This window comes from Abramis brama, assembly GCF_963993115.1.
Source record: "Abramis brama genome assembly, chromosome: 1".
NCBI classification, from domain to species: domain Eukaryota; kingdom Metazoa; phylum Chordata; class Actinopteri; order Cypriniformes; family Leuciscidae; genus Abramis; species Abramis brama.
The window spans coordinates 30,064,113-30,074,749 of record NC_139963.1 but is presented as its reverse complement, the minus strand read 5'-3'; the positions used below and the strand labels follow the sequence as shown (position 1 = coordinate 30,074,749).

General features: G+C 36.6%; 1 protein-coding gene across 2 annotated transcripts; it reads right to left on the bottom strand.

Annotated features, from left to right (window-relative positions):
- Positions 1-3,305: 3,305 nt before the first annotated feature.
- Positions 3,306-10,328, bottom strand: syt5a (synaptotagmin Va). 2 transcript variants are annotated; one of them, XM_084134904.1, is made up of 10 exons: positions 10,060-10,299; positions 7,359-7,525; positions 6,264-6,278; positions 5,907-6,079; positions 5,674-5,763; positions 5,349-5,516; positions 4,984-5,151; positions 4,783-4,900; positions 4,428-4,561; positions 3,306-3,859 (listed from the first exon to the last, which is right to left on the bottom strand). In XM_084134904.1, exons 2-10 carry the CDS (start codon positions 7,513-7,515, stop codon positions 3,650-3,652), a joined length of 1,233 nt encoding a protein of 410 aa, XP_083991030.1. In that variant the 5' UTR covers positions 7,516-7,525; positions 10,060-10,299; the 3' UTR covers positions 3,306-3,649. The 2 variants fall into 2 exon arrangements, with proteins under 2 accessions (XP_083991030.1, XP_083991031.1); XM_084134905.1 differs by lacking the exon at positions 6,264-6,278 and having other exon boundaries at positions 10,060-10,328.
- Positions 10,329-10,637: the final 309 nt, after the last annotated feature.

Sequence of the window (10,637 nt, the reverse complement as noted above, 5' to 3'; positions counted from 1 at the left end):
ATAATTATCTTATTCAGACACCAAGTGTACAAGAGAAATGATAAGAGCGTACAAATCCCTTGATGCATATAACTACGTGCTATGTGGTCATGTGCAGCTCGTCAAATTATGAATATAAAGAATATAGCAGCTATAACTTCCTCCTTCTGTCCCACTCTTCCATTCGCCTAGATTTGGAATTACTTACAACACGTATAATTTAAATGAGCAGATAAAACACAACAGATAGGCCTGCATGTAAATAAATTACGCAACAATTCCTTGGCATCTTGACTTAGCGACAACACCACCACTTTGCTACTAGCCTAAACCCTTTGCTCCGGTACGAAGACCGCGGGTCTTTTGCCTCTTGGTTGCGTGCGCAAGCAGTGATGACGTCGCCGAGAAATCCATGTATATTATGGTCATTAAATGGCTTTCCTGAGGTAAATGTTATGTGACATAATTGTTCTCCAGCTGTTTTATTGACCCCTTTGATTGATTGGTCGATATTATGTATGAGGAATATACATTTCGGTAAGTTGTACTGTATCTTTCAACAGTGTTCATTCGTGTTTAACGTTATTTACTATCAGCTAGAGATGATCGGTTCACGTGCCGCTAGGGATCTGTCGCGTCACATTTACAAGCGCCAAAACGGTATTTATTGTCTGAATTTCGTAACAAAAGTGACAAAATCTGAGAGCTGAGATTTTTTTTATATCATAAGTAACCTGCTCTGTCTAGTCTGTCGGTCTCCGTGTCCTCTTTGCTTCGCGATTTTTCTGTGCGTGAGAAAATGGATGTGTGGCGTGAGAGCGTGTGAAAAGTGTCAATTGCGTGAGTCTCACGGTGAATGCGTGAGAGTTGGCAGCTATGGTTATGATTAGGTGAAGTATCTTGTGCTGGATTGACAGTGGTAGGAAAAAATTGCGTGAGGGAGTGTTCACCTCTTTCATAAACCATCATTATGCCATATAGCTCCCTGCAAACATTTGTTTCAATTAGAAGTGTAATTGTAAAAGAAAAAATATGTGTCTGTGTCCTGTAATAGCTAAGGCCTAATGAAGGTGACCAGCAGGCCCACATCAACACTATGACATAATGGAAGCCTAAGCAATGATTTAACATACATTTTGTAGATTAACTCATTCCAGTGGGCAGCATTTAGAGATATAATTAAACATACATATATACATATATAAAATTCCTGACATTTTGACCTAAATCTGAACGTGTTGGTCTGCTGTCGCCATCTGGTGGCCGCCGTATGTTCGTTCACAATAAATTAGTACATTTTATGTCCTACGCCTCATGTGACAAATAATCTAGAAACACTGAATCAAAACCCTGAAAAAGAAGTTTATTCAAGTGTCCTCTTAGTATACTTATTTTAAACTCAAAATAATAAAGTATAATTACCCTGACTTGACTAATACTGACAGTGACAGAAAGGTCTATGTAGGCCTATATTTGGCCTATACTTGTACTCAATCTTTTGACTGAGATATACTTAAAAGTATTATTAAGTATTCTAAGTATACTTGGCTTGTAGTTGTGTTTACTCTTTTGATTGAGTAGCCTATTAAATATTTTTTATCTAGTACATTTTTGGAAAATATTAATTTATAAAGAAAACCGATATGTTTCTAATTCTGAGTATCTGAATTTTTGTGTAGGCGATAGTCCTCTGATAGCATACACAGGAATTTACTTAAAATCTACTTAACTCTTTCTCCGCCATTGACTGAATTTCCATCTATATTTGGATCATCGTTCTGAATCCAATCCAGACGAAGTCTTTGACAAATGCGTTTTTCTCAGATTTTTTATGAAACTTTTGAACACATTAAATTCTTGATAAAAAGGATGCATGAAGCTAGAATAAAATGGTTTGAAAATGTTAAGTTAAAGTACAGTTAAAGGTATATTTCAAGTATAAAAACAATACCTAAATAGGAAAATAGTAGTATACTTAAAGTGCAAAAATAATATATAAATAGTAAACTATAAGTATGTTGTTCACTTAAAGAAAACTTACAAGTATACTAGCAGTATAAAACTACTTTACTAGTAGTTTACTGAAAGTGTGCTTTCATACACTAAAAAATGTGCTACATATTTGACTAGTAAACTATCAGTATACCTGTAAGTTTACTTGTAGTAGTTGCAGTACAAACGGAAAACTTAGTTGTAAACTAGTTGCGTACTCAAAGTTTATACTGCTACATTTAAAGTATAATTAATAGAATATTTTATACACAAAAAAGTGGGCCAATTTAGTTCCAAGTAGTATCGAAACAGTACACTTACAAGTATACTTCTATATTAGTATACTTTATACATAAAGTATACTTAAAATATACTTGAACGTTACTTAAGTATACTTAATAAAATGAACTTGAAGTATAATTACTTTTTGCTAAGGGACCACAACAACTGCCAAAACTTTTGGCCATTATGGCTGTAAACATTGTTGCTGTGTGACACAAGAGCCTTTGGGAAGCTGCTTTAAAAATCATTCAGTCTAAGCTAGTCTAAAAACAGCAGTGTTGTAGCGTGACAATTGCAGATTCACTTCCTCACACATTTTCCTCACACATGCTTTATATCATGCTAATGTAGATTAGCACTGTTGATTAGGAGATTTTTCAGGTATCTGGCAAATTACTGATCTAAAGCCAAAACGTATGACAATATTGTAAAGATATAGACTATTTTGTGAATATATTCTGATTTGGTTGGATAAGCAATCTCAGTCATGTCCACTTTCTATCATTTTGGCTAAGTTTGCAATGTACTGCCTTTTCCTTACAGCACATCTTGTGTGTTCATGTTAATCCGTCTGTTTTGTAGTCTTTTACCAATTCATATTTAACCAGTTAACTAACTTTGTATTTAAAATGCAGCCTCTTTATCTGTTCAACCTTCTCCAGTCTCTCTCTTTCTCTCTCTATGACTTTGCCTGTGTGTCCTTTCTGGTCTCCTTCATCCTCTCCACTCACCCGCCCTTCTCTGGCTCTAATTCCCTGCTCACATGTATGGCTTAGTCCAGTACTGCACTTGGAACACAGCCGAAAACAGCACAAGATTAATCCAGGCTTCCACCTACAACCGGACAACTCTATAAATACTGCTGAACCCAACCAGACAGTTGATATTGGTAGACATGTTAACAGACAATAATGGCTTCCATATTATTAAAGCCTTTTCTAGTAGATTATGGTGAAATATTTATCATCGATTAATTACTAGGTTTTACTCCTGAGAATTTTACAACTTTTGTGTCTGTTTGTATATAAAATGAAAACACATCTTAAAATCTCTTATAATATATCCAGTCGCTGTTTTTATTGTCAACTTGGTTCACAGAAAAGACGAGGCAAATCAGGACAGTTCTCATACAGTTATAGACATACAACACTTTCAAACAAAACACACAGTTATCATCCACATACACACACATTTACATAAGAAACGATCCAGATGAACAGAAAATACATAATAACATTTATAAAAGTTAATCCTCCTTTGTTTCACAGTAAAGAAGGGGTACAGGAAATAATGACGTTAATAACGCAACAGACAGAAGCTTCTCAGTGATAGGACGTATGAGATTTAAATAATGTTTAGCCAAAACTTTTATTTGAGGGGTGGATAAGTAAGATATTTAGCGGATAGGTGCTTTAAGGGCAGCGTCTACTTCTTCTTCAGGCTGAAGGGTGTGCCACTGGGCCACAGGTCGTCTGGGATTGGCCAACATGTCTGACCAGTGTCGCAGACCCACCCCACTAGCGCCAAACCCAATCCAGCACTTCCCAATCGCATCATTGCTTCCCAGTTTATCATAGTCATAGACAGTGATCAGCACCTGGATCTTCTGCAGGGACACAGAGGAGCAGAGAAATATAGGTCAATGCGCATTTAATCCACTTTGTTCTTTGGTCCCACAGCCCCACTTTATATTAAGTGTCTACTACTATTTACTAACATTTAAATTAATAATTTGATACAATGCTCTTATTGTATTAAAACATTTGTTTTAAATAAATACATGTATGTAATTACAGCTGTAATTAATTAATGTAATTACATTTGTAATTACACTGTTAACCCTTCCCTTACACCTTAAATCTACCCATACCACCAAACCTGTCTCTAACCTTACCCGTATCCCACCTCAATAGCAGCAAAAGTGTTTTACAATACAACATGAACACAATAAGTACATTGTACCTAACAAATATTATGTTTTGATGTTAGTACATAGTAGTTAAAGACACCTAATATAAAGTGTGACCCATTATATTGTAGACACAGATGAATTTACTAGTAACATTAGCGCTATAATCGTAGTGTATTCATAGTAAAAAAGGTTGCATTGTATTGTAAATCTGTAAATGTATTAGAGATGCAAGTACTGTCGTGTTTCAAACAGATGTATTTACCTGAACCTGAGCGAAGGGGATTTCAAAGCTGAAACTTTCATTGAAGTAAGGGTTCAGTGTGTTCTGCTTAACTGTCGTCTTCTTCTTCTTGATGCGCTTTCCGTTGTGTTGCAAAACCACTTTCACAAAAGGATCTAAGAGAGAAAGGGAAAGAAAAGAGTGAGAAAGAGATGATGCCATTGTACATGGATAAAGACAGAAATGCACAGAATTTCCACAGAAATATTTAAAAGTATAGAAATCTGATTATATTGAAATAAAGTCACATTTGATGTGTAGAGAATAATTTCATTTGAATATCAAGTACAATACAGAATGTAATCTAATTTGAACATAATAATGCTTCCACAGTCACCTGATAAACCACCCACATCCATCTTCTTCAGGTTCTTGGCTTCCATGATACAGACGGTCAGTTTACCGGAGGTGGGCACATAGCGCAGGGAGATACAGATGTCTCCAAGCTTTTCTTCCTGTTGAGAAGGAAGAGGAGTGTGTTTAGCTAAACATCATCAAAGAACAGAATATGTGTAAAAAGTCTGAAGGAAAGCCTTACTTCCTCTTTCTCTCCTCCAACTAGGTCTTTCCATTCGTGTATGGGCTGGCCCAGGTCAATGCTGTTCATGGCGATTTTGATCTCTCCAATTACGTCATGTTTACCAAAGCGGTCAAAGTCAAACACCTGCAAGACCAGAGTCTGTCCCGCTAGATCATTGAAGGGGATCTGGAAACAGAAATAAAACATACTATTTGAACACTGTACCATTTATGAAAAGAAATCCCATTTGCTTTGTTTACAGAAAAAAAAGTCAGTTACTTATTCTACAACAAAATCAAGCATAACAGATAAAGTGTATGACAAATTGCCTTTTGGCAAATCCCCCCAAAAAATGCATGATTGTAAGGACATAACTGCAATACCTTAAATATGAATGTCTCATTGAAAACAGGACTCAGGTTCTTGCGCTGGACCTTCGTTTCAAACTTTTTCTTCTTGTCTGGTAGCATATAAACTTTGACGTAGGGGTCAGACGTTCCACCAATATCCATGGCAGGAAGGTCTTGTGCTTGCAAGATACCGACAATGAGCTGAAGATTGTTGAAGAAAAGGTTGTGGGTCAGGTGTTCAAAATCAAGAAGCTGGTCACACATTCTTTAAAACGACATTTTTGCTGATTTGTATAAAAAATTAATCATTCCATCTCATAACTAGCATGCATATTATGAACATCCACTCTCAACCAACCTGATTGTCAGTGAAGTTGTAATCCAGACTGTATTCCAACTTGCCATAATTTTCTTTCTGTCCCTCGCCCTCTCCTTCTTTAGGTTGTTCCTAAGGGGGTTGAGTATTAAGTATGGGTAGTATAAATGAGGGGTTAAATTAATATTTTTAATATTAAATTAAAATTAATAATTTAACAGAAACAAGATCCGGCAGAGTTCCATTTTCTGCTTTGAGCTTCCAAGCTCTCTCACCTCGCCTGCTTCTTCATCTCCCTCCTTTTTCACCCTTCTTCGTCCTCCCTTCCTCTCTCTGACTTTCTTTGTTTTCTTCTTCCCTCCCAAGCACTTCTTATAGATACAGAAAGCAAAGCAGCCAACCAAAGCTAGCACGACCACAACTATAGCACCAATAGCCCACATGGGCACTGTGCAGTAGAGAAAGAAAAAAAAAAAAACAGAATGATGGAAAGATCATAATTTGTTTTCTATTACATCAATAAATGGATCAATGCAACAAAAAAAACATAATTTCTGCAAAATGAATGGATGGATGGATGGAGGGAGGGAGGGAGGGCTGACAGAATAAGGCTTTGAAAAATTGGAACTTACTTCTGATCTTGTGGTCTGTTTATGGAATAGATGAAAACATGTAGAATTTACATGGAAATGAAAAAATAAATAAAAAATGTAGGAATTAATTTATCACACAGTTTAATGGGGATGCATGTTTGTAATGATAATATGATGAAACTGGACTGGAGGTCAATTTAACATCAGAAAAGACATAGGAGAGATGTTAAATTTTGGTTGAATATGATAATCAGTTTGATGTCAAACGCCAACATTGGACAGATGTTATATTTTGCTTACTTAAAGGGGTCATCGGATGCCCATTTTCCACAAGTTGGTATGATTCTTTAGGGTCTTCATGTAAATTTTGTAACATACTTTGGTTTAAATTCCTCAATGGTTGTGTAAAACAACAGCCTTTTTACCTCCTCAAAAACAGCTCTGTTCTCAGCGGCCCGTTTCGGTGCATGCCTCTTTAAATGATAATGAGCAACTGCTCACCCCACCCCTCTCGACACAAGACACACAAAGTGCTGCCTTGGTTGACAGTTCACAAATGGCTGAGGGCGGAAATATGCTAATACGAGACAGTCCGTCAGTGGTCGTGGGTGGAGCATGAGCAATATGACATCAATGCTCAGAAAATCCAAACGGCTTGATTATTGAGAGTGTTTAGACTTTTTGAGGATTAAAAAAGAGTGAATGGATTTTTTTCATTGTATGGTGGTTGTGTCCACACACTGCAAAGACACATTTATATGCAAACAACATATAAAAGTGAATTTTGCATCCGATGACCCCTTTAATACAATGAAATATCACCATAATGTTACAATTCAACATTGTGTTAAAGTTAACATTTTGGTGTTTAGCAGACGTTGGGTTTGGGTTACGTCACGTTTAAATGTTGGCGTCTGACATCAATACCATGTTGGCATAAAAGCAACAAAATATCAATGTCAGCAATCGTCAGTATTCTCCGTCACATTGAAGTTGGCATTAGACGTTGTTCTGACATTGAATTTTGGTTACACAATGTAGATATTCAACCAAATATCTACGTCTTATGATGTTGGTGGCCAGCTGAGATTAGATTAAGTGTGGCATATATCATGATATAAAATGATTACTTACTAGGTAGATGGCCAAGCTCATTGAAGAACTTGTTCTTCATATTTATGAAGTTGTGGGAGTGGTGCGAGGGAGGGGGCGGAGGGGGTGGAGCATGATTAGGCTCCTCCTCTGATTCTGCGGCCCTCCGCCCACGATGCTGCATACTGACCAATCGCATGGCTGATCAGCTAGAGGCATAAAACAGACTGTTACTGTCTTGAAATAACCTACATGAACTAAATGCCCCAAATCACACATATCCCCTAGATCGGTCTTGTGTCCTCTAGTCTAAAGTATTTATTTAATGTCCCTCTTTTTTATTATGTGCTCCTTTCCATCCCATCCACCACCCCTCCTTCTGTCAAGCCCGCACTATCTCTCTCTTTCCCTCCCCTCCTCTGTCCTCTTTGTGCCTGGCGTGACTTTTGATGGAGTAAACTCTAATGCTATAGGGCTCCGCATGTCTGTTATTAATCCTTCTGGAACTGTGACATGCCAAAACACAACCATGCACGCATAATGCTGCCCATATGTGTTCAAACACTATAATGTGCTCAAAAACATTATTCACACACATTAACACACAATGGATATGTCTCCACCTGCCCTGCTCAGCTGATCTGACCTAGTCACTCTCAGCAGATGTATAACGAGATTAATTGCCAAAGCTAATCCAAAAATCCTCGGGTTTAAGTAAATTAGGAACAGGGCCCCCGCCCTGCCTCCTCACTTTCACACTTGAGCCTACACAACCAACAACATCTTGTCACCAGAACGACATATAAAAGACTACATAAGAATGTGTCGAGCAGTAAGGTCACCGTTGGATTAATGAGGGCAGGACTTTGTGATGATTCTCTTCCTGTAGTTTGTTTCCCAGTCAGCCACACGGACTGACCACAGTGATGAAAGACGATGGACATAAAGCCTTTTTTTGTCATAGTTAAAAGGATGACATTTTTGTATTTCTCTAGAGATAGCCCCAAAGCCTGCTTCAGTTTACAGATACATGCCTTACATACTTGACCTCGCTGGTTCATGATGATTAACAGCGACACATTTAAAAAAAAATCTTTTGCATACACATGATGTTTAACAAACCAATAAAATGGTTTAAAAAAAAGAACAAATGACTTTTCTTTGAAAAAGATATTTCAAGAGTTTTTATACGTGCTGGTTAGATTTTATTTAAAAAGATTTTTTGTCCATTAAAAAAATAATTTAAATTAAGTGAACTTATGTGTTACTTAGCCTACATATATATTATATACTGTAGCAATGATGCTTCTTAGCAACAAACTTATTGAAATATATAGGCTATATACTTCAATAAGTTTGTTGCTAAGAAGCATACAGTTGAATTTATATATATATATATATATATATATATATGGGCTATATAAAAAATTGTGTATAGCCTATATAGCCTACCAGTGCCTTAGCCACTCAAGAGGATATTTATACAAAGAGAATATTAATATATATATATATATATATATATATATATATATATATATATATATATATAGCCTATATATATGTATCAGTGCCTCAGCCATATTTTTTATTTTACTTTTATTAAAATTGCCATTAACATTATTTTTGTATTTACTAAGTAGTGAAATGATAGCTAGGACACAAGTCTACTTGATTCATAAAGCAGTCGCACTGTTTTCATATTTAGTAGTGACATCTGCAAAAAGTCACTCACTTTCGCTACAAGAAAAATAAAAATAAAGTATTTTTAAAAGAAACTTCCAAAAAATTGTTTTTCAACATTTGTTTTTGAATGAATTTATCGCATAACATAAAGCGTTAAAACAACGCAGTGATTTCTTCTCTTTTCTTCTCTTTTCCGAAGAGAGAAGATACATTGAAAGTGGTTAATCTGAGAGTTCAGAAACCATAATTTGTGTCATTTACAGACAGGACTGCCCTAATCTGGCTAAAGAAGACCTGTCGCTCTGTGCGTCACAGACCATCAGACGGCGTCATATGGCCTTGCCCCCCTCCACCTCCCCCTTTTTTTTTTCTTCTTCTTCTTCATCTGTAGGCCTACTTTGTGCAGCAGCGGGCAGAACTGCTGTATTTTCGGATTACCTAAATCTCATCCAGACACCCTGTTTCGCTGGAAAAAATCATGCGGAGCACACAGAGTTGTCTAAGACTGAAAATAATCTACGCACACAGATAAACTAAGCAATAATTTAGTCGAGAAACAAAATTATCTTGAGACACTCTTATCACCAGATCTTAGAGGTAACAAATATGCCTACTGTCATACAAAATATGAAGAAAAAAGACAAAACTAAAAACAAGTTACGTGTTGTTTGTTAACGTCACTGTGCGGTATTAAATTTGAAATGGTCCTTTTAAATTAGCTTTGTGTGTGGACTGGGTTGCAGCCCATAATAGTCTAGAATTTAACTAGTGACAATATTTTCACAGCACTTGTGCTAAGTTCAACTGGTGGCATAATTTTTAAATAGCCACAACTACCTAGCCTATTTTAATTAATGTTATAAAACTGCGCAAACTAGGCTATATTAGGCTAAATCTATAATAGGCCTAACCATAAAATAACTAGGCTACAAAATACTAAAAAAAAAAAAAAAAAAAAAACGTTTTAAATGACACTGCTTGACATGTCAATTGGATAGTAGCCTAATATTTACACGAATAGCAAGCGCGTGAAGAGCTGATAAATAATAATCAAACTTACCTGATGATCTCCTACTGATCCAACTCCAGCCTATATAGAACCTGCGCGTTGGTTAGAGAGACGCACTAGCCCACTCACACACTGCTCTAACTTACACTTATCATCCTCTCTGTCATCCGTCCCTCTTTCTCTCTCTCTCCTCAAAGCGCATTTGAAGCGCCAAACCCTCTTTCACTTGGATTAATCGCGCTCTCCCTTCTGTTCGCAGTTATGTGCCCTGGGTTTTCTCATGTGACAATCTTATTTTATCCATCTCGTATGTCATTTATAGGTTTGCTATTAGGCTATCCCATATAATCTCCTGTATGCTGTTTATCCGATTCTAATTTCCAATACAATTTTCGTTCAGTGACCCCTCTGAATCGGATTATGCTCGGTGGCTCACCGCTGCTAATAGACTAGATAGATTGATTTGGGATAGGAAGTTGTGAAATGAATTGGTTTTGAAGTTAGAACAAGGCGTCTCCCACAGATGATGATTATTGAGATATATTTAATAAAAATCTGTTGTAGGCCTACCACAAAGGGCCTCGGTCCTTCAGGGTTTATGGTCAATGTGCGATTATAGCCTACATGGA